General features: G+C 40.9%; 1 protein-coding gene across 5 annotated transcripts in view; it reads right to left on the minus strand.

Annotated features, from left to right (window-relative positions):
- Positions 1–24,243, minus strand: part of pld1b (phospholipase D1b) — a 90,690-nt gene that overhangs the window by 12,670 nt on the left and 53,777 nt on the right. For all 5 annotated transcript variants that reach the window (XM_017685461.2, XM_037534175.1, XM_037534176.1 and 2 more), the window contains 13 exons: positions 24,046–24,195; positions 19,256–19,339; positions 18,542–18,623; positions 15,702–15,812; positions 15,403–15,591; positions 14,819–15,032; positions 9,512–9,640; positions 7,632–7,750; positions 7,397–7,510; positions 4,453–4,563; positions 4,250–4,338; positions 2,292–2,405; positions 465–514 (listed from right to left, as the gene is read on the minus strand). In XM_017685461.2, the coding sequence (XP_017540950.1) occupies positions 465–514; positions 2,292–2,405; positions 4,250–4,338; positions 4,453–4,563; positions 7,397–7,510; positions 7,632–7,750; positions 9,512–9,640; positions 14,819–15,032; positions 15,403–15,591; positions 15,702–15,812; positions 18,542–18,623; positions 19,256–19,339; positions 24,046–24,195 (1,556 nt within the window). The remainder of the gene's footprint in view (positions 1–464; positions 515–2,291; positions 2,406–4,249; positions 4,339–4,452; positions 4,564–7,396; positions 7,511–7,631; positions 7,751–9,511; positions 9,641–14,818; positions 15,033–15,402; positions 15,592–15,701; positions 15,813–18,541; positions 18,624–19,255; positions 19,340–24,045; positions 24,196–24,243) is intronic.

The following is a 24,243-nucleotide window of genomic DNA, read 5'->3' on the forward strand; positions in this document are numbered from 1 at the left end:
AAGGTGTGGGAATGAGATAATTAAGCCTACAGCTTAATAAGGCATGATTTCGTTCTCATGCGTTAATGCAGCGTGGCCACGCATTGTTTTTTTTTATATATACGGGATGCCACCAGCAGGGCTCCGTACAAGTTACACCTCAGCACAAAGAACTGCAGCAGAACTGCAGTCTTTCTTCATACGAAAACATATGCTATAGTGATGCTACCACAATAAAACACTTTTGTATATGTTTGTGTATGCCTATGAAGACAAAAACCTCATTTCTTTCGTCTCCAATGTGAGAATACATTCCATCAGTATTACTGAAGAAAAATAATATTTCAAAGTTGAACTGAGAGACCTCCAAAGCAGGTGGAAATTGCATTTTATGGCTAAGCTTTAATAAAAAAAGAGTCTGATATTAGAGTCTTGGACTGCCAAAGAAAGAGACACATATCATTAAGTACGAGCAGTTGACTTACTCTCCTTCCTCAGCTGGGATATGATGGAACATTCTCCTCTAACCATCGTTCTGAAAACACAGAGAAAACAACACAGAAATGTTAAAGCAGTAAACCTCAAATGTCTGAAGTCTAATAAAGCTCATGGAACCACATGACTTAATACAGTCCTACAACTGGAGCCCCAAGTCATACCTCAGTGTTTTGCAGCCTGCCTATTTAAGCTCGTTGTAGAGCGATTTCTGACTGCAGCACATAAAAACTGCATGTCTACGGAATCTGCACATTCTAACCTTCAGATAAGAAACACTTCTAGGGTGCAGAATAACACATTTTTAAAATTTAAGATTACGGAAATATATTTAGAGCCTACACATGCTTCCAAGTACAGCATACACGTATCAGCATAGTCCTTAGAGCTGTTTTTATAGGGGTCTATAGGGGGCACCAGAAGCTGCACTCCACCCCCTTTATCTGCTACAGGATGTTTAGTTATTTTGATGCTTATAGTGACATTGATACTAATTTGTTGGGGGGCATGTTCCCCCCGCTTTTTGAAATTATGCAGTCTCCCACATCCATCACATTGACTTGTCACCGCAAGCTAAAACAAAAGGCAAGTGTGTAACTGAAAACAGACGGCGTGCACTCTGAGCCGTCACCTGAAGCAGGTAGGCGAACAGCAAAATTCCTTCTTTTTTATTTATATCAACATTACTTGATTATTACACATATATACACCACAAAACACACACACATGTAACTGCTGTTGATAATTTAATTTGACATGTATGAAATCTGAAATTCCTATATGATGCTAACATTTTATGTAGGCTATAGTCTCAATGTCAATCCCACAGACTCAGTCAGATCAGATTTGAACCCCTGTATACTGACACTGGATTCCAGTGCATTTAAACTAAAGATAAATGCACGGTTTCATTACTTCAGCCAGCTAGGCGCCAAACAAATCAAGAACCAATCAAAATGTAAAGAGGAATTCCAGCAATTTCTACACATTCTAAATCATTAAGATGTAAACAAAATCTTTCATACTGGCTTAAAGTGAAATGTTCCATTATTTAGAATACTGTCAAGCCAACAGTGGTGATAGGAACCGGACATCTGAAGCACTAAATGCCTCACAAATGGTTATTAATATGCTCCCTGATGCCTGAGACACTGTTTTATGATAGTTGTGCAATAAGGTTTTGGCCTTAAGCACATCTGTTTAATCCATTCTTGGTGGAGGGGTACATGCAGGGTGCTGTAAGGTAAAATAGCCCCCAAAGATGTAAAGTACTTATTCTTTATATGTAAAGAATATATATTTATTTATATTTACCATTATATTACCTTTTTCAACACTATATAAAACTGTAGGATGTGTAGGTTCACTGGTTGTTTTGGAGAGCACATATAAAGACTATATCCGTGTTGACGACACTGTAGGTTTCTTTACGATGGACCATTTTATATTAAAAATTTGTCATCTCAGCGACTTAGATATACATAATTTTTAAAAATTGGTGACATTTCACTTTAAATAAAACTTCCACAGCGGAGACGCCAGGGTACCCACAGCGACACTTCTAGCCGTGCTCTTAAACAAAGCTTTCCCTTCAATAGGGCACTAACAGTCGAATAAATGCACTAAGACTGTTCTTCTGGTTTAGCTGATACTGCAAATACTTAATTCCTGACCTGACTGGAATTCTGCTGAGCGGCTGAATTTCCTCAGCGTTCTTTACCACCCTGACCCAAAAGCCGCAATCTAACTCTCTCCTTGTCAGGATGTGTGCAGACACTCACACAGAACTGATGAGCTTTGGCCTTAATCTCAGTTACCTGTAGTTGAAGTGCATGACAGCCTGAAGGGCGCTCCCTCCTCCTGTGTTGATATCGCCCTCAAAGCCAGGCAGGAGAGGAGTGACCACGTATACACGATACTTCTTGCCCTCCCTGTTGATTTGAATAAAAAAAAGAAAAGGGATAAGCGGGAGTTTAGGCTTTTTATGTGAAAACAGTGTTTTACTGCTTTCATCTTCAATGCCGCCTTGAATTCATAGTCAGTTGTTCCCTCTGGGCCGAACATTATGTACCTAAAGTAGAATGGAAACTAGAGTCTTGAAGCCAAGCACAACAGCAATGAGTCCAAGCACGGTGCTGTTTTATAAGTGTGAGCTCACTGTGTGTGAGTTTGTCAGGCCAAAAATCTCTTGACTGCGTAGGGAAACTTATTTTATAACTTTATGCTTCAGTTTCTTATGTGTATATGAAGTAGGTACTTAGATATATTTAAAAAAACATCCAATCCTAAAATCTGATTGGCTCAGCTGCATTTGAAGCTGTTGTAAAATGCAAATATACACATGAATAAGATCAACTCACAATAGCTGAGTATTGTGGTAAAGCACCACTGAGAACAGCTGTGCTGTGAACAGATTCTTATACTGCTCACCTGGACCACCAGGTGTACTGGTAGATGAAGTCAGAACCCAGTTTTGCTCAAACTGAGGAGCTGAGAACTTATGTTGAGGCCTTGAAATATTTACAGAAAGACTGGGTAAATAAGTGAAACTGCAATATAAGTAAAAGTAAAATGTTAAATGTGCTATTTGAATGAATTACATGCTTCAAATCTTGGTAGATGTTTGGTAGATGTGCCTTAGGCAGAGTTGATTATGTATGTATGGCAGAAATTAGCATAATTGATGTGGCGGTAATTTGGTGAGCAAAAGCTATTTTAATTACAATATGTATTTTATCATATTTTATGTTGTCAGCATTGTACAAAAGCAATAAATAACTTAAGCTGTGCATTACAGTGATTTTACCCTGGGTAAGGGGAGTGCATTTATACACACATATACGTGTACACTATAATACAAAAGTACTGGGACACAGCTCTTTATCACTGAATTCAGGTGTTTCATTCAGTGCCATCGCCACAGGTGTATAAAATCAAGCATGTAGCCTATCATGCTTCTTCGTCTGGCAGCCTGATGGATGAATGCCAGGAGAACTTTACCTACCTGACTGCATAGTGCGAGCTGTAAAGTTTGGTGGAGGAGGGATGATGGTATGGGTTTGTTTTTCAGGTGTTGGTCTAGGCCCCTTAGCTCCAGTGAAAGGAAATTTTAATGTTTCAGCAAGCCATGATATTTTGGACAACTGTATGCTCTCAACTTTGTTCCAGTCTGGGGAAGAACCTTTTCTGTTCCAGCTTGATTGAGCCCCAGTGTACAAAGCAAGACCCATAAAGGCAGTGCTGGGCGAGTTTGGTATGGAAGAAATTGGCTGGCCCTCACAGAGCCCTGATCTCAACCCCATCCAACACCTTTGGGATGAACTACAACAGAGATTGTGAGCCAAACCTTCTCATGCAACATCAGTGTCTGACCTCGCAAATGCTCTTCTACATGAACGGGCAGAAATTCCCACAGACACTCTGCAAAATGTTGTAGACAGCTTCCCAGAAGAGTGGAAGCTGTTAGAGCTGCAAAGTGGGACCAACTCCATATTAATGCCTATGGATTTACAATGGGACGTCATGAAAGCTCCTTTAGGTGTAACGTGTAGGTGTCCCAATGCTTTTGACCATATAGTGTATGTGATACATATAATACATACAGGACCCATATGACCACTTGTCCCAAACCTGTGTGTATATAGATGTGAGCATGTGAGTAAGTGCCTCTTGTTTCATGACCAAACAGGGCTGCGTAATTTCCATCATCATGGTTTTTCCTGATGTAAAGTAGGCTAAAGGTGAGCATGAAAGACAGGTTCGACACTCAGCTAACCGGTATGCTTTGATGATCCGCTGGGCAATGGCGTCGCCGATCTTGTTGTAGACAAGTTTGTTGTCAGCACAGCTTATAAAGAACTGGTTCTGAAAAGCAACAGTGACCGTACTTAATGCACCACATAACATGAGATCAAGATCATGTCAAATATGATGAGTCATACTCGTAAACGTTGATCGATCAGAAAGGCTACTACTCACCTCGATGTAGAGGTAGTGCTTGCTGTTTTCGATCACATGGATGTAGGCATTGTGGATGGACTCCTCGTGGTGTTTTATACCAGCTGACCAGTCTGATGCAGACCGCAACACCTGAGGGGGTCAGTAGGGCCAGACTTTACAAATCCTCACAATGAAGGGTTTTCCTTCATGTGTACTTTTGGACAGTGTAGAAAATGGTGAAGACGTATAAACTATGAAATAACACATTTAGAATTAAGCACTTAAGTCGTTGCCAAGGCAAAAACCCGGGTGTGGGAAGAGTTCGGTGAGGCCTTGGAAAGTGACTTTAAGTCGGCTCCGAAAAGATTCTGGCAAACCGTCAGGCGACTCAGAAGGGGAAAGCAGTGTGCCACTAGCACTGTATATAGTGGAGATGGTGTGCTGCTGACTTCGACTGAAGACGTCATTGGGCGGTGGAAGGAATACTTTGAGGACCTTCTCAATCCCACCGACACGTTCTCCAGTGAGGAGGCTGAGTCTGGGAACACGGGAATAGGCTTGTCCATTACTGAGGCCGAAGTCGCTAAGGTAGTTAAAAAGCTCCTTGGCGGCAGGGCTGCAGGGGTGGATGAGATCCGTCCCGAGTTCCTCAAGGCTCTGGATGTTGTGGGGCTGTCTTGGCTGACACGCCTTTTCAACATTGCGTGGACATCGGGGGTGGTGCCACTTGATTGGCAGACTGGGGTGGTGGTGCCTCTTTTTAAAAAGGGGGACCGGAGGGTGTGTTCCAACTACAGGGGAATCACACTCCTCAGCCTCCCTGGTAAGGTCTATGCAAGGGTACTGGAGAAGAGAGTCCGGCTTATAGTCGAACCTCGGATCCAGGAGGAGCAGTGCAGGTTCCGCCCTGGTCGTGGAACACTGGACCAACTCTTTACCCTCTCCAGGATTCTCGAGGGTTCATGGGAGTTTGCCCAACCAGTCCACATGTGCTTTGTGGATTTGGAGAAGGCATTCGACTGTGTTCCCCGGGGTATTCTGTGGGAGGTGCTTCGGGAGTACGGGGTACATGGCTCTTTGCTACGAGCCATTCAGGCCCTGTACAAACAAAGCAGGAGCTTGGTTCGCATGGCCGGCAGTAAGTCAGACTTTTTCCCAGTGAGAGTTGGACTCCGTCAGGGCTGCCCTTTGTCACCGATTCTATTCATAATTTTTATGGATAGAATTTCTAGGTGCAGTCAGGGGATGGAGGGTGTCCGGTTTGGTGACCTCAGGGTCACATCGCTGCTGTTCGCAGATGATGTGGTCCTATTGGGGACATCAGGCCGTGAACTTCAGCTTTCACTGGATCGGTTTGCAGCCGAGTGTGAAGCGGCCGGGATGAGGATCAGTACCTCCAAATCCGAGGCCATGGATCTCACGCGGGAAAGGGTGGAGAGCCCTCTCTGGGTCGGGGATGAGCTCTTGCCTCAAGTGGAGGAGTTTAAGTATCTCGGGGTCTTGTTCACGAGTGATGGTACAAGGGAGCGGGAGATTGACAGGCGGATTGGTGCTGGGTCAGCAGTGATGCGGGCTCTTTACCGGTCTGTTGTGGTAAAGAAAGAGCTGAGCCATAAGGCAAGGCTCTCGATTTACTGGTCGATCTATGTTCCCACCCTCACCTATGGTCATGAGCTTTGGGTAATGACCGAAAGAACGAGATCGCGAATACAAGCGGCTGAAATGAGTTTCCTCCGCAGGGTGGCTGGACTCTCCCTTAGAGATAGGGTGAGAAGTTCGGTCATCCGAGAGGGACTCGGAGTAGAGCCGCTGCTTCTTCACGTCGAGAGGAGCCAGTTGAGGTGGTTCGGGCATCTTGTTAGGATGCCTCCTGGACGCCTCCCTTGGGAGGTGTCACAGGCAAGTCCACCGGGGAGGAGACCCCGGGGAAGACCCAGGACACGCTGGCGTGACTATATCGCCCAGCTGGCCTGGGAGCGCCTCGGAATCCCTCCCAGGGAGCTAGTGGAAGTGGCTGGGGAAAGGGAGGTCTGGGCTTCATTGCTCAGGATGCTGCCCCCGCGACCCGAACCCCGGAGAAGCGGAAGATGATGGATGGATGGATGGATGGAATTAAGCACTGACTAAAAACAAATGTTCTCAAAATAATCTTATATTATAGATTTTTTTAAAGTAGCCTCTCCTTTCAGCCTTGCACGCTCTTGGCTGTCCCTCAGTCAGCTTTTTGAGCACTTGCTGTCTGATGGAAAGTATTTGTTGAAAGCGCACTGATAAAAATACTTATGTCTTTTTTTAATTTTGTAAATTAATTCATGTTTAGAGATCCACTTTATTATTAATTCAAGTATTTAATTACAAGCTTTAGATTAAAATGTCTAATGTATTCGTTTTGAAAATGTATTTTATGTAATCAGTATTAATCACATTTGCTCTATTTGTCCAAATTTGGCCCTAAAATGATTTCTTTTCCATTTTCCATGAACATTTTCATCACTGATGTCCAGTGAAAGCAACAGTGACTGCATGTTCCAATTCCTCTGTAATTACAGCCTATTGCACTCATACCGCTATGTTACCTCTATATTGTTTTGTTGGGGAACTTTCCACATTGCTATTGCTTTTGCTAGTTTGCTGTTATTAACCAAGCAAGCACTGACCAGAACAGTCTGCTGAATGTGTCCTTCAGTGCTAACATTACTGATATTGCTGCTATTTTTGGCATCAACGCTGTGCTTTGTCTATGTCCTTCAGTGATAAATTCATAATGGCACTAACAGGAATAACTTTGGTTTTATTAAGAGAGCCACTGATGGATCTTCTTGCCATTTAAAAATTGTAGGGTTTAAAAACGTAGACTGTAGGACTGCAGTTATGGACTCAAAGCAAAAATTCACCCTTAATAATTTAGTGCTGGACTGTATGTAAATAAAAAAAATATATCTCTCAGTGCATGTGAGTCTAAAGCTGTGACAGCCTGTGTTACCTGAACATTAGCAGGGATGCAGCCTGGGACCTGGTATTTGATCTCATTGGCAGTAGAGTGGGATTTGGGGAGGAGGTATGGGTACGAGAGGGACCTGTACTTCGGCTTCATGATCTAAGAGTGGGGGAAAAATACAAGGTCATCGCCTGAGGGATTTCCGTGGTTTAGAAATAAGTCAAATGGTGTGTGCGGTGAAACAGTATCAGAGTAAGAGCTGATAGCTGTGGTTTGTTACCTTGGTAAAATTCCAGCGCTGAATAAAGTGCCGTGCAACATCTCTGGCCGCCTTTCCATGTACCACCGAGGCAATGTCATGCCAAGGCATTCTGGGAGTGATATGCCTATCAATGAAGTCTGAAAAGGGGTGCATTAAAGATGTACTTTGAGTAAGCAAATATAGACGCTATCAGAGATAAGTAAATTGCTGGACAGATAAACTGATACAATGCTAATTATAGAATGGATAGCTCTGATTCTGAGGTCTGATTGGCTGACCCAGCTTCTGTGGTGCTGTAAAATACTCAATATTCACATGACCAAGCACATCAACTTTCCATTTCCCTCCTGAACACCCCGCCCACTTTTATTGGTTCTATTTACTGCTTCGACAAAAGTTCAAATGCAGTATCTTCATTTAACGGTGTCAAAATCAGACATGATTAAACAGGTCTGTTACTAAAACTGTTCCTGAAGTAGGAAATGAAAATGCTTCAGGTACAACCGAACCAAAATTATATGACCCACCAAACCAGGCTGAAAGGCTGCAGGGAAGGAAACAGAAGGAATGAAAGGTATTCAGATGTTCCTCAGGAAGAAGAGGATGGATGTGACCAAGGCCTGTTTCACGCATACTACATCTGGAATTTCATTCTGGCGCTCATGTTAGTTTGGAGCGTTTACAAAGCCTGCATGAGCAGCTAGGCACCGGCACACATCTAGAGAATAGGTCATCCAGCAAGGTAAAATAAACAATGAAAACCAATAAAAACAAACAGTAATTTAAATTGAATTAACATACCAAGACAAAAAAGTCTGTAAATGGTTGCTGTCAAACAAAAATGTGGTCACACTTTATTTGGTTGGTCCCTTATAGATGATCCACACAAACTTTCTGGTGATTATCAACAACATTAAGGTTGAGGTTAGAGTTAGGAATGGGTGTAAGTTTCGTCTTAAGGTTGGGGTTAATAGAACCTTTCACACACAATTTCTGTTGCGTTTAATGGATATTAAGTTGAATGTTAGTTAAGTGACCCTTATGAGACCCCACAACAGGGAAATTTCACCTTTGCATTTTAACCCATCCGTGCAGTGAAACCACCACATACACACTAGCAAACACACATACACTAGGAGGCAGGTAGGCAGCCCTATCCTTGACGGTTGGGGGTAAGGTGTCTTGCTCAAGGGCACTTCACTCACGTCCTGTCGGCTCAGGGGATCGAACCAAAGACCTTCTGGTCACAAGACTGGTTCCCTAACCTCCAGCCCATGACTGCCCCTAAAAGAACATCTTCAAAACATCTACAGTGGACCATCCAAATAAAGTGTCACCAAAAACATCAATGTTTTGTGCTACACACACATTCTGAAATAGTAGGTCTTTAGCCTTGAAACAACTGATTAATCAAAAGTCAGAAAAAAGGCAGAAGGTAAACAAATGCAAAGGCCATACAACTGAAAAACAAATTTCCCTCCTTTTTTAAGTAAAAGTGTGATATGTAGTATGTAAACACTGTTAAAGTTTCAAAATGAATGATTCTTTCCCCAATCCATACAGTGTGTGTGTGTGTGTGTGTGTGTGTGTGTGTGTGTGTGTGTGTATATACACACATATATAAATATATATGTGCCAACTAAGCTGCAAAAACAGCTTGTTTTTTCATTAAATATTAAAATCTATTCAGCCTGCAGCAGAGCTCATTTACATACACTAGTCTCTCTCTCAGAATTAACAGGCAGTTTCGGTTACGTGCAGTTCTAAGAGAGAGAGGGTGGAAAATGGTCATGTAAAAAATGAATTATACCTGATTTTATCTACATCATGTTTATTAACCTCAATGCTTTCACCCAGTAAATAGTTATGAATAAGCAGGTTAAAAAGATGCTATTTACCATCAAATGGTTTATCCAGCTGGATCCAGTCCTTGTGGACAAAGTTGCAGTAGTCTTTGCCGTGCCAGAACCGTGTATTCCCCATCAGGCCGATGACATCAGCCTGCAGATCCTGCGCTGATTCTGCCTCTAAGAAGAAAGAGAACAACAAAGATTCAGAAATAAAGACAGATTATACACAAACACAAAAAAGCAAACCTTTATCCTTGAGATAAAATGCTCAGGCAACCCATGCAATCCAGAACCAAGCAAAAACACCATCAATCAGTTTTACAGCCTGTGGCTGGAAGACAGTACAGCGAGATGGATCACAAAGGCAGGCAAAAACAATGGGGCAAAACATTGCCTCTGAAAGACAAAATGACTCATAAATCTTCCCCTGGAGATCGGAGGCAACAGAGGCTGACAGAAATGCCACAATTCATAAATGTCTGACTTAACTAGAAGAAAGTAAGCAAAACTCATTTCGGCTTAAAGGAATACTTCAGCGTTTTACAACCGGATCTGCATCTGAAACATGCAGCCAGTTTCTATGGAAAATAAATTTGCTGTTTTTTCACATACTTAGAAAAGAATTGACTTGAAACTTATTTGCAGTGGAAGTGACAGGGCAGGGCTGAAACTCGTAACAGCAACCTTTACACTCACAGTGGTACAACTGTGGGATAGAAGCTGTTCATGTAGTTTAGTTTTTTTCCACAAGGCTGGCTTTACAAGATGAAACTTCCAGGCAACTTTAGTTGTGTGAAACTAAACTCAGGCTGGTTAATCACAAAGAAGGAAAAAACAGAAAAACAAAAAAGTATTTAGGACAAAATCGGCATAGGTGTTAAGAGACTACTACTACTACTACTACTACCACCACCACCACTACTACTACTACCACCACCACCACCACTACTACTACCACCACCACCACTACTACTATTACTACTACCACCACAACTACTACTACTACCACCACCACTACTACTACCACCACCACTACCACCACCACCACCACTACTACCACCACAACTACTACTACTACCACCACCACTACTACTACCACCACCACTACCACCACTACTACTACTACCACCACCACCACCACCACTACCACCACTACTACTACTACCACCACCACAACCACTACTACTACCACCACCACCACAACCACCATCACCACCACCACCACCACTACTACTACTACCACCACCACTACTACTACTACCACCACCACCACTACCACTACTACTACTACCACCACCACCACTACCACTACCACTACTACTACTACTACTACTACTAATAATAATAATAAGTAATGCAATCTTCCAGTGAATCTTCACAATCTTCCAGTGAGGTACCTGAATACCGATTTCAGCATTCAAATAACTGCGCCTCCCACAGGTAACCGAGCACTCATGCATATCCTACTTGAAACCTACATAGAACTGATTTGCTGAGTTGCACAATAGCAAGTGTCCGGCAACTCAGCTGAAACTCAAGTTTGTGGAACAAGTTTCATGAAAGGTGATAATGAGTCAGGTCGTCATTTTAAATGATGGATTTCCCAGATCAAAGGACAAGAAAATAAAACAGAAGATAGAACAGAGGGCTCTTTGCTCACCTGCTGCTCTCATTATTTATTTAACTAGATTATTACACTCCTACGTTTAGGACACCTCCCTAATTTTATCCAATGTTCAGATTGTTCTGGCTACCAAAGAACGAAGATTACTACAGAAGAAGAGACTGTGATGCGCTTCTTGATGAACTTGCGGTGTTTCTAGGACCAGATGAAAGAGGCATCAAGTATAAGAAAAAGAGCTTAACAATGTAAAGGTTTAACATACACAAAATGTACAACAAAGAATCACAGATTAATATAAGACAGAAAACAAGGCAAAAACAAAAACAAAAACAACAACAACTTTCGCTGGAAAAATGATGCGATGTCAAAAATGCTGCAAATACACAAAGAGCCAAAGTGATGTGATGTCTCAAAAGTAAGAGCTGCTAATTTGGCTGACTAGTAGACTGTGTTGCATGTAACTGTCAAGTTGCACAGAAAATCTGTTGCATGCAAATCACACCATGCAACTAGTTGCATGAAAATTTCACTGTGTAAAGCCAGCCTAAGGTTTTCTAATATGCACACACAATCAGGCCAGAGCCTGTGAAAACTCCACCCACACCTTTTTATGCTGGTAAAATACAGAGCTCAACTTTTTTACAAATCAAATACGTACGTAAAGAATTCATGAAAGTGTTGCAGAAAAATGTGATTTGACTTTAAATGTTTACTGATAAAATTCAGTGAAATTCAACTGCCCATTGGCTTCTATTGTGTATGAGGTCAAAAAGGTTCTATGCTCTTTTCTCAGTACAGTGGAAATCTAATCAGTACTGTCCATGGTGATCGACCTTATGCTACCGAAGCGGCAGACAGAGAAAAGGCTGAAAACACTGGAGAATGTTTTTTTGAGCACATCAAAACACACAGTGTTTGTATAAAACACTCCCTGCTGTGCTGATCAGGGATCAGGTTCTAAACAAACAAACAAAAAAAAAAAAAACAGTAATAGAGAAAACAGCAGTTATGGTTGCTTTAAGTGAAACCAGATCCTAGATCAGCAGTAGGGCAGAGCTCACAGGAAACACACGGCAACTCTACAACTACAATCTTCACACTCCTCACTCACCAGACTGACATAGACAAGAGGGTATAGGCACCCTCAACTCCATCCATTTAAGGGGAATCAAATTCTGTTGGCTGCAAATACTGTTAGAATAACCTGCAGAAAAGGGCAGCCATGCAAACAATTTTGGGTCCTCAAACAAAACTCCGATTCCAAAAAAGATGACAACACAAACAAAAACAGCAGTGATTTGCAAATTGTTTTTACAGGTATTGAACTGGAAACTGCAAAATAAAAGATATTTAATATGTTACTTTACCAACTTTATTGATTTTTGTACTGGGCGGAAGTCTTAGGCACCCAAGACACATTTTCAAAATCAATTTATTTGTGTAGTTTGCGTTTATTTGCTGAGAAAAGTGTTAATATTTGAATAAACAAAATGTATAGAATATTAATTAATAATGATTATTTATATATATATATATATATATATATATATATATATATATATATATATATATATATATATATAAATCGTGATTTTCTGGATATTAGTCTGTTTGTTTAACCATTTCCAAGCCTCTCCTCGAGGAAGCCCAGTATTATATGTAGTTAAAAAGCAGCTCCTGGTTTGAATCAGTGCTTCAGTAAATTGAGCTCATGATGTAATTGATGATATTAACGAGTCTCTGTGGCGGCTGTGAAGGTGTCAAGGAAAAATATGGACCCAAGAAATTCTTGTCACTTTTTATTGTTTTTATGTTTATTTGAATTATGAATATGACTTTAGATGCGGTCCAAAAAGTTGGGACTGTTTTGGTAAATAGGTGAATAGGTAACAGGTGATGCCATCATGCTTGGGTATAGAAGGAGTGTTCACGAAAGACTCAGTCATTTAAGAATGATTTATAAACAGCATTTCTCAATCTGAGAGAAATCTCTGTGAGTAAAGGGCATGGCTGAAAACCACTATGGAATGCCCATGACCTTCGATCCCTCCGACGGCGCTGCGTTAAAAAACAACATGCTTTTGTAATACATATAACTACATGGGCTCGGTAATAATTCAGAAAACCATTGTCAGTAAAAACACTTCTTCGCAGCATCTACAAATGCAAGTTGAAACTCAAGAAAGTTAAGATGAGTTAAGATTACACAAAGCAGAAGCCATACATCGAAAACATCCAGAAACACAGCTGACTTTGCTGGGTAAAGCTCATCTGAGATGCACTGATGCAAAGCAGAAACCTGTGTTGAGGTCTGACGAGTCCACTTTTCAAATTGTTTTGAAAATAATGGAAATCCTGTTCTCCAGGGTAAAGAGGAAAAGGACCATTCAGACTGTCATCAATGCAAAGTTCAAAAGCCCTTGTCTGTCATGTTATGGGGGGTGTGTTAAGTTAAGTGGTTAACTTGCATATCTCTGAAAGCTCCCTTAATGCTGAGAGGTACATATACAGTATGGGGCAACATATGCTGCCATCTAGATGACGTCTTTTTCAGGAATGTCCCGGTTTGTTTCAGCAAGACCAACGCCAAGCCTGTCTCCCATTGAAAAAATCCCTGAAGACCCTGGACTTTTGAGACCCTGAATTGTATATCAAGCAAGAGTAGGAAAGAATTCCACTTTCACAACTACAACAACTGTTGACCTCAGTTCCCAAACAATTACTGAACGGTGTTAAAAGGAAAGCTGATGTAACACATTGGTAAACATGGCCCTGTCCCAACTTTTCTGAAACATGTTGCAGGCATCAAATTTAGAATAAGCATAAAAAAAAGGTTTAATTAGTTGAAACATTAAATCTCGTCTTTGTATGGTTTCACCTGAATATAAGTCAAAAAGGATTCGCAAGTCATCACTTTTTTTAATTTGCATTTTGCCTACCGTTCCAGCTTTTTTGGAATTGGATTTGCAAATACAGTATAAACGTTTCAACCATTCTTCTTTTATTAGGTCAATTAAAGAATGCCATTTAAACTACATTTTAAAAGAAGGACTGATATAAAAAACCCTACTGGGAAGGGCTGCTATTATAATACCTTTGATATGACTCACAAGTTACAGTAGCTCTTAAGACCAAACTTACTCAGAATGGTAATGATTTTCTTATCTCATAACTGGGACTCACCCAGTTTCGCATAAACTACACTCTTAAAATGATGGTTCTTCAAGGGTTCTTTAGTATAGAAAAGGATTCTACTTATAACTAAGAGGTCTGTATGGAACCATTTCATGTGCTGTATATGGTTGTGTATAGAACCTTTTGAAAATGGCTTTTTATAGCACCAAAAAGGGTTCTATTGTAAGAAGCACGGCATCATAACCATAGCAGAACCCTTTTTGGTCCTATACCTTTTTCACGTTGATGGGAAGACTCTGTTTATGTGATGTTTAGATCAAGCCATGGTGTGTCTTGTTGAACTCATCCCAATTATCAACTAAATTTGGTTAACTGGTCGATTAATTAAGGGGCAATTACTTTTTCACAAAGGGCCCTTAAATGTTGGATAAGTTTTTTCCTTCAATAAACGAAATGATGATTTAGAAACTATATTTTGTGTTTACTCAGGCTGCTTTTGTCTTACATCAAATTTTGTTTGACAATCTGAAACAAAAAATATGACAAATATGCAGAAACAAAATAAAAATAGTGCAAGGATGATTAACGGAACTTACTTTCCTCTGAGCTGTCTATGCTGCTCACGCTGTCGGCAGGGGCCAGGCCGTGTTTCTGCAGGTGCTTACGAATACTGAAACGATTCCTCTTGTTCTTCCCATAACCCTTCAGCTTGGGCTGCTCCACTGACTCTGAACCCGACCTTTTACCATTCTGAGCTGGACCTGGACCATTTGAAGGCGCAGCCATGGTAGGAGAAGCCTCCCCTACGTTCTGCAGAGAAGAGCAAGCTTAGTTTAGAGTGAGCGCCATGGTAAATTCCTGTGTATTAACAAGGACAAAGGAATTTCGAAATCCTAGAGGATTGTATTTGGATTGGATTGTAATTGATTATAATAACAGTGAATAAAGCGCGTAAAGTGTGTATTTTTGAAATGTGAAACCTGAAAAATAAAAGTGTTGAGAAGGTAGAGTTCAGTGTATTGTTTTCATTGCCTGGTTACTGTGGAAATAATTCCTACAGTGACATTTTTATTTTAAAAAATTTAAATGACACCAAATTCAAAATTTGAGATTGAAAGAATCAAAACTGAATAGTCGGGTTAAATTTACACCCCTGGCTCCAATTCTAGATGCGGCTCACCTCTGCAGAAGTGTTTAGAGTTCTGGTCACGCTGCCAATATCAGTCAGTCTATGCTCCCGATCGTCCCAGCGCCCGTACGCCAGGTCTATGCCACCCACGAAGGCCACGGATTGGTCAATAACCACAATCTTCTCATGGTGAGCCCATAAGTAGACGGTGGATGACACGTGGTCAGGATGTCTCATCACCTGAAGAAGGAAGACATCATATTCCTCACTCATGTTCCTTTCTCGTCCCTTCCTCGTCTTTTATTTGCTTTCCTCGTCTCCAGCCTTATTAACTCTCTCTCCGATTTTACCTTGATGTTGGGGTGGAGCTGCAGCAGAGTCCTTTTGCTGTATTCACTGTTGATTCCGAGGGCCAGTTCCACTTCCTTATACAGCATCACAAATATCCGTACACCTTTTTGCTGCAAGAACCACAAGACAGATATGAGTACGCCTGTAATCATAATTCGTAATGGTAATTCTTTAATCTTACCTTTTTAGAAATGTTTTTAATCATAACTCATCAAAACTTTTGATCAGTTTCATATAGTCAATGTAAAAATCTGAATTAAAAAAATGCTCATTTTACTGTACAGTTTCTTTTTATTTGTGGAGTTTCCCATTTTGGAAAAAAATAAAACATAAAAAAAAACAACTTTTTTCCGAAATTATAAATAAACCAAGATTGCAATGATGCACAAATCATAAAACAACATTTATCTGAAAATAGAAACAAACACAAGTCAATTGTTGAAACTGAGAAATTTTACTCTTTCATGAAAAATATAGGCCTATTTTGTATTTGATGCCAGTAACACATTCCAAACAAGTTGGGACAGGGGCAGCAAAATACTGTTATTTAATTAAAAAAATACCTGCTGGAAAATCTAACAACTAACTGGGTTAACTGGCAACAGGTCAGTAACATGACTGACTATGAAAAGAGCATCTCAAAGAGGCTGAGCCTTTCAGAAGTGAAGATGAGGAGGGGTTCAGCTCCCTGCAAAAGACTGCATGAGTAAATAATTCAAGGACATCTCAATGTAAAATAGCAAAGAACTTGGGGATGTCGTTATCTACAGCACATAATATCACTAAAAGATTCAGAGAATGAGAACTTTTGAGGAGACAGGGTTGTAAAGTGTTCCAAAACTTGTCACACGTCACATTCTCTATTTTTTTTTCTAAAATGTTTTCTCAACATCCAGATGTGCTCTCTGTCGAACATCTTTTCATTTAGAAAATCAACAAAATGAGTAATTTGACCAGGACCACCCAAACTTCACGTTTATAAACATAACTCATCAAATCTTTATCAAAGAATAACATTGTGTATTTGGGAGGCACTACACACACTTCTTGACAAGACGAGTCAAAAATATAATGTTACAGCATAATTTGCGACTATTTGCATTTGTTTGAAAATAAATTGAACTCTCTTTCGAACTTACGTCCAGAGCTGTTTTCTATCTATTAAGCAACACTGACACATCCGCATTCTACAGACTCAAGTTGGGGATCTATTTTTAGGCAGTTCCTCATCATTAAACACAGAAAGGGTAAGAACATGGCATCTTTGTTGGTACATGATGTTGATATAAGAAAATCCAGACCACCTCTGGTGTAGTCCTGCCTTTGGATAGTTATAAATGAGGGTACCCAATTCCTCATTATCAAAAAAAAAAACCTGATAAAAATATCACAAATGCATTCTGGTAAACAGAGTAACTCACTGCAACTACTCACACATTACTTATGGGATTCAACGTTGTTGTGGTTAAATGTATTAAGATGAGACTTCTATTGATTTACGAGTCGAGATTTGTGAACACAGGTGCGTTATTGGTCATTTCAGTCACATGACCTTCGCCTTGCAGTAGCTATATTAACGGCCATCTTCTGCTGTAACCATCCTCTACAGAAAACAATAGTAGAGAATTAAAGGTGGCTCATTTCTGAAAAGCAGCCATTAATTTTATTTTATTTATTTTGATTAATGCCTTTATAAGATAATGGATGACGCACTGCTTCACATACAAAACGGTTACAAGCACATGTGTTTAGCACATAACCCCACAATCCCATTGTGGCGAGCACCCGGCCCCCCAGGCGCCGATGACGACCACGGGAGCCGGCAGGAACGCGGGCTTGAACTCAGAGCGAAGACGAAGCCTGGCGGGGAGAGGAACACGGCGAGTGAGGGGGGACGGTGTGCGAATCCCGAGCCCCGATGACCGAGGAGGATGAGCTGCAAAGTGGGTGGCGGTGGTGGGGAGGCGGAGCGATGAGCTGAGAGGAACGAGAGCTCATTGCTCCGCCTCCCTGTCATCGCCCCCGCTTTGTAGCCTGTACGCTCGGGTCGAATGTGAGGCAAATATAATGGCCTCACTGCAGGACTGGAGGTGGTGCCCAGAAGGGGAGGCTCAGGACTCACATACAGTCCCCATCGCTTGCTGGGCTTCGTCTCTGCCCGGAGTTCAGGCCCCGCATTCCTGCCGGCTCTCGGTCATCGGGGCGGGGGGACGGGCGCACACCACACCCATTTGAACCCTGTTAAAAAAGCAGTCTACTGATGCCTATGTGACTCTTTTGTCACTGTATTATTAAAGTGGAATTCTACCAATTTTTCACATTTTCTGCACAATTCAGTTGTTGAGTTGTAAATAAAGTCATTCAGAGTGGTTTGATGTGAAATGCTATGTTATTCAGAATTGTTCACAGTGACGGTGACAGGAACCAGATGTCTGAAGCCTGGCTGTTGACACCATTTACAAATACATTATGATTTGATTTTGGCCTATAACCTTTTTAAATGTTATTTTTTTAAACCAATTCAGGATGGAGAGGTACATGTAGAGTGTTTTTTGGCAAAAAAGTACACAAAAAAAACCCAAATGATAACACAGTTGCAAATGCTTTTAAATTATTAAATGATTAATTAAATGACATGTTCAGAAGAGCAAACTTTGACGTGTTGTAATGTAATTTAGCACAATAACAATAATTATTGTCATGCAGCCCAAACCTATAGCGGAGCCACACTTCAACTCTTGATGCTCCTCAAGCCCAGTTTTCTTTCACTGTTACACTGTTTTAGCCACACAGACATAATGTGCCAAAAGAAAAATAAAACAACGCTGTATTAACTCACCGCTTTGCGTTTCAGAATGCAATCGAGGCGCCAGCGGTTGCCTTCAACGACAGGCCTCTTGAGGAAAATCTCAGGACTCAGCCTGTAGTGGAACACAATGATATCATGAGAAACTGGAAATACTAGTGTAATGCTGTACTTTCATATAGAATGGCTTTTATACAACATGAGCAAATAGCATAACATCACACATTCTCAGACATTTTTATCTGATTCAAAGCCAAACCCACATCCACACCCACACCCACAGTTACACAGGAGGATTTCTGACATGCTGACTGACAGACTTGTAACAGTGCACCTGCCATCAGTCTGATAGCAGTAAGAGATCTCTCTGACCACTGTTCCCTGTCTTCTGTGCAAATGTGGTGTGTGTGTGTGTGTGTGTGTGTGTGTGTGTGTGTGGGGGTGTGTTTTTGTACATTTTCTGGGTAAAATGTCCTGATTACATAGGAAAACCAGAGAAAATGGGAAAATTTCATAAGCTGAAAAATGATCCTGACTTAGTGTTTTTTACCTAAGCTACATCTTTCATTTGTTTAAAACGGAGGTCAGACCATTTCTTTTTGGTTACTGAGATTAAAGGTTAGGGTTAGGTTTAGCGTTAGGCTTGCAAAACTATGACATTTTATATATATATATATATATATATATATATATATATATATATATATATATATATAAATAACTGAACTGTATCTTGTTTGCACGTACCACCAATCAGTGATGAAGATCTCCTCCTCAGCTTCCTCCAGTGCATTAGCCACATCTTCCATATACGTTTTACCATTTACGTACCTAAAACATACCACACAATCATTATTCATCATTATTATCATCAGGATTACTTGATACCAAAGTGTTTCTTTCCATAAATTAAACACTTATTAGCCTCTAATGCTAAGTGGTACAACATTGTCTAGGTTTATAGAACTAACAGCAACATGGGAGTCTTTTACAGCCAAAATTAGGTTTCTTAGGTAAAAATAAAACAATCCTCCTTTGCAGTAAAATAAAGCTCTGCCGATCATTCTAATACAGTTTAAACACTACATGGTCTTAAACGCTGTTAACATAGCCCATAACTGCTAATTCCTACTTTTGACCCTGAAGGTTGCTGCGCAGACTGCCGGTCACATAGCAATGCAGACAACCATCTCGCCTAGCTAGGGGCTAAAAAAAAAGGCAAAGAGAAAGATTTAAGACTAACATTGATCATTTGGAGACGGATGGACTTATTTGCATTTATTATCACTCCAGCTGGTTTCCTGATACGTTTAATCTGCAACAAGAAACTGTCAAACACTAAAGCGTCGCAAAGCTAAAGTCAGCTTCTCATTTACCAGCTTGTTGTTCAAATTTTCCCGTTCCACCTTAAACAGTGCAGCAGGGCTCCCGAGTGGTGCAACCATGTAAGTGTTGACCCCATCATCAGGAGATCACGAGTTCGATCCCTGGTGATGCTACAGCTGTCCGTAGCTGGGAGTCCTAGAAAGAATTGGCCTTGCTCTCTGGGTGGGTAGGATGGCCCCCCTTCTCCCCCCATCACTCAACACGATGCTAGTCAGTGCAGGTGTCTGTTAGCTGATGTAACAGATCTGGCGGTTGGCGCTTTCCTCCGAGCGCGTTCAGCTGTCCTGTGATGTTGCGAGCGGCAGTTCATAAAGAAGCGGTGGCTGGTTTCACCCTCCTAGCATTGGTAGTATCATGTGATTGGGGGAGTCTTAAGCAGCGGGTGGAATTGGGGAGAATATCGGGTAAAAATAAAAAAATTTTAAAAAGTGCAGCAGTTACATTCTGGAGCTTTATGTACCATTTAAAGTGGAACAGGAAAAATCGAATGAGAAGCGGCTTCAACCTCGTAAAAAAGTGTTTAGAGACATTTTACAAGAACTTTCTACGTTTGCAAAAAAGTTTCCTGCCAGAGATGTGAGAAAAGTGGCTATAGCTGAGCTAAAGCTCAAAGCAGAGCAAAGTAAGTCTGTGTTTTCGTTTATATTTTTTATCCTATACTAGTACATTAGCACTGAGACATATTTACAGCCAAGATGGACATAAAATGTTACAAAAAATGTTGTGGCTCCCAAGATGATTAGAATTTTTGAAAGGACAAAAACGGCTCTTCTTAACATTTAGGTTCCCTGTTCTAGTGAGTTAAAAAAAACAACGTAAGAATTCAAACAGTGTGTTTGGTAAAAGGCTCCCCAGTGCAGTACAAGTTGTTCAAGAAACCCACAGAGCAAGCCAAGCCTGATAGACCAAGCTGTGACCATGAATCTGTTCGTTGCCGCATCACTTATTCCTGAAATAAGCAACTTCTGAATCTCTTCTGCTGAGTCAATTGAACCTACCATACTTTAGAAAGCACAAACTAAAGTCAATTCTTTAATATTTACTGGCAATAAGAAATGTATCATAAATGGCTTTTCCATGTTACTGCAAGTGTTAAATGCTTAGCAAACACTACTTAGCTAGGGAGTTATAACCTAGGCAGATGTAAATGGCAGGACTTTCTGCTGCCAGTGAAGCAGTGGGCCATTGAAACCAACTAGATACTGTTATATTAAATTTTAAAGTATTTTTTTTTGGAACCAGGCATCTTCGTGTGATTTAAGGCATCTTGTTTACTATCCATGGACTTACTGTTACCCCATTAAACAACTGAATTATTCAGGTAACAAGCAGGCTAATGGAGCTTAATGCTCTAATACTAAAGCACAAATCAATCTGCTTGGCCAAGTCCAACAGCTCCCCTGGCCTTGACTGAAGAGGTTGACCGGTGTTTCTTTGTTGGAGCATTAGCCGCTGTCTCTCACACGGACACTATCACATTCCTGTAAAGGGTCAGCAGAGGATCGCAGCTGCTGTATTACTTTCACTCCCATTGTCTCAGGTTACTCCAGTGAAACCAACTTCACCTGGAAACATTCAAGCAGTCAGAAGACTACAGGCTACAACTTACCTGCAATGCTAAGTCTGTTGCAAATGATAATAAAATGCAATGAGCACAAAGATGGGTAGAGTTCAAGGGTGAGCAGTGAGGCGATATTTTATCTTTGTTGTGACAAATTACGTCACGATAGTTCTAAGCGCTCCACAGATTACATCTATCCAGAAATAAATTGGCAAGAATATTCCAAATACACACCTAACTTGTCTTAGGTGTAAGAGGGATCCAGGCACCATAAGCCATATATTTTAAACGTGCCCAAAAGTGCTGGATTTTTGTCAAGGTACAGTACCTTAAACACGTTTTCACACATTTGGAACCTAATCCAGCAGCTTTATTTGGAGTAGTTCCAGAAGAAATATAAGCAACTTCAGAACAGTCAGAAGTCATAGCCTTTTCCATGTTACTGGCTGGGAGTATGATCCTCCGTAGGTGGAAGAGGGCTGAGCCACCAACTGGATCGAAGAGGTTACGGTACCTCTTAAACTTGAACATTTGAAGCATATTACCAGAGGTTCAACCAGCAGGGTCTATAAATGCTGCCAACTGTCTTGGACACATTTTAAGACTGATTATTCTCACTTATTAAACATATCATAAAAGTCTTTTTCCATCTTATTTATTTTCTATTCTTTTTTCCCCTCCTTTCTTTTGTTTTTCTCCTCTTTCATTCTTGACTAGCTAGGTCTTAGAGGTCAGTTATGGGCTGGAGGTCAGGAAACCAGCCCTGTGACTTGAAGCTTGCCGGTTTGATCCCCTGAGCCAACAGTATGTGACTGAATTGCCCTTTGGTGCGGCACCTAACCCCCAGGTGCTGTGGATAGGGCTGTTGCTGTGTCACTAAAATATCAGTGAGACAAGACGTGTGCAGCATAGCATGAAAGCCCTGCAGACTGCAGGTCACACAGCAACGAAGTCTCGCCTCACCAGCACCGAACGAGACACAGATTTGAGACGAACATTTGGAGACGACTGAACTTATTCGTATTTATAAGCAGCGCAGTGGTTTCCTGGAACGAGAGACTGTCAAACACTAAAACGTTACGAAGATGAAGTCACTTCTCTTTCAAATTCTCCCGTTCCACCTTAAATGGAGCTGTCTTTACATGCTGGCACTTCAGGCAGAATTTAAGGTGGAACGGGAAAATTCGAACAAGAAGCTGGAGAACGAGAAGCGACTTCAGCCTCGTAAAAACAGCCGAACGCTGAGAGACATTCTACAAGAAACTCTTCTAATTTTAAGGAAACGCTTTCTGGTGGAGACGGGAGGAAAGAGACTATAACTAAAGCTTAAAGCAGAGCAAAGTAAGTCTGCGTTGTCGTTAATATTTTTAGTCTATACTAGGACATCAGCACACATTGAGCTATACTGGACATTAAATGTTGTGGCTCCCAAGGTGGTTTGGCTTTGTTGAAAGAATAAAATTTTATTTTTGATTTTAACATCTGGGTTGCGACTCCTGACCTAACCTGGCTGTAATGCACAATGAGTCGGTCGGATTTCTCACTCATCCATGTGTGTTTTTGTTATGTGCCCATCACAGACTGTCCGGGCGCTGCACTTCCGCACTTCCAAACTTCCAAGTTTCGCCTTTTGTGTTCTGTCAACATTACGTTAACTATTAACTTAAATATTTAGAAAATCAATTTTTGACATTTATGAATCGATTCAGAATCGTTCATGTCTGCATTGTGATGCATCTAAGAATCGATTTTTTTCCCGCACCCCTAGTGTTCACAGAAAACTGGCCAGCTGCACATTTCATTACAAAGAGAGCATAATTAGTCCTGTTTAATTGGATCTAGTGCAGCACAGTATGAAAAAAGTGGAGTAACAGTTATTAAACTAATAGTTTTTGACTGAATGTGGGCACCACAGGGTTTTTGTTGTCTAATCCAACTAATCAAACCTCAAAATAAATGAAATACTGCATTAAATATCATTCAATCGTCATATATCGTCTTATATTGCAATCATGAAGTTATTGTTTCTTTAATGAACTTATGACTCAAGTTAAAGTACCTTTCTAAAAACAAAGGGGGCAGAAATAAGGCTTCAGGTCAAAACTATGCAAGTACTAGGTTGACTATAGAACTGCTCTAGGTAAAACATCTTGGCACATTCAGCATTCATCCCATAAAACATGTCTGTGAGGCACTGCTGCACAAAACTACACCTCAAAACAGTTAGAGGTGTGAGCAAGAACAAAGCAGTTCAGGCGCTGAACCAACAGAATGGAGTGAAATCAAAAAGCAATTTGTAACTCAATGTGAACGGCTAAAATTCAACTGAGTAATGTGTAGATTCCACAAGATTCTTCAATGGTACATAATACATGTCATCATATTATGTCATTTTTCTGTGGTTTGACATCCTGAAAGAGACTAAAAGGCCCCAGTGGTGCCACATTTAAAATCAAAAAACACAAAAACAATGATTTTTATTAAATGTTTCACACACTGCGCTGCACTGAAGCCAAATAAACAGGCCTAATGAAGTTCTTTAAGTAATTACGAGAACCATAATATGATCTAAACAACGAGAAACGGTTACCATTTGGCAGGAATGTCTTCTGCTTCTTTGGCAAAGGAGCCAAAACGATGGTCCTGGAGGAAGGCACTGCCATACTTGCGCACAAAGTCATCAATGGCCTGGCCCCACCAGCGGGCTTGGCGGTAACTGGAGAACTTCAGGACCAGGTTCCTGCCGAAAAGCATGAAGAGTTTCATCAGTCTGTTTAGCATCCCACTA

Source organism: Pygocentrus nattereri, chromosome 24, assembly GCF_015220715.1.
Source record: "Pygocentrus nattereri isolate fPygNat1 chromosome 24, fPygNat1.pri, whole genome shotgun sequence".
Lineage (NCBI taxonomy): Eukaryota > Metazoa > Chordata > Actinopteri > Characiformes > Serrasalmidae > Pygocentrus > Pygocentrus nattereri.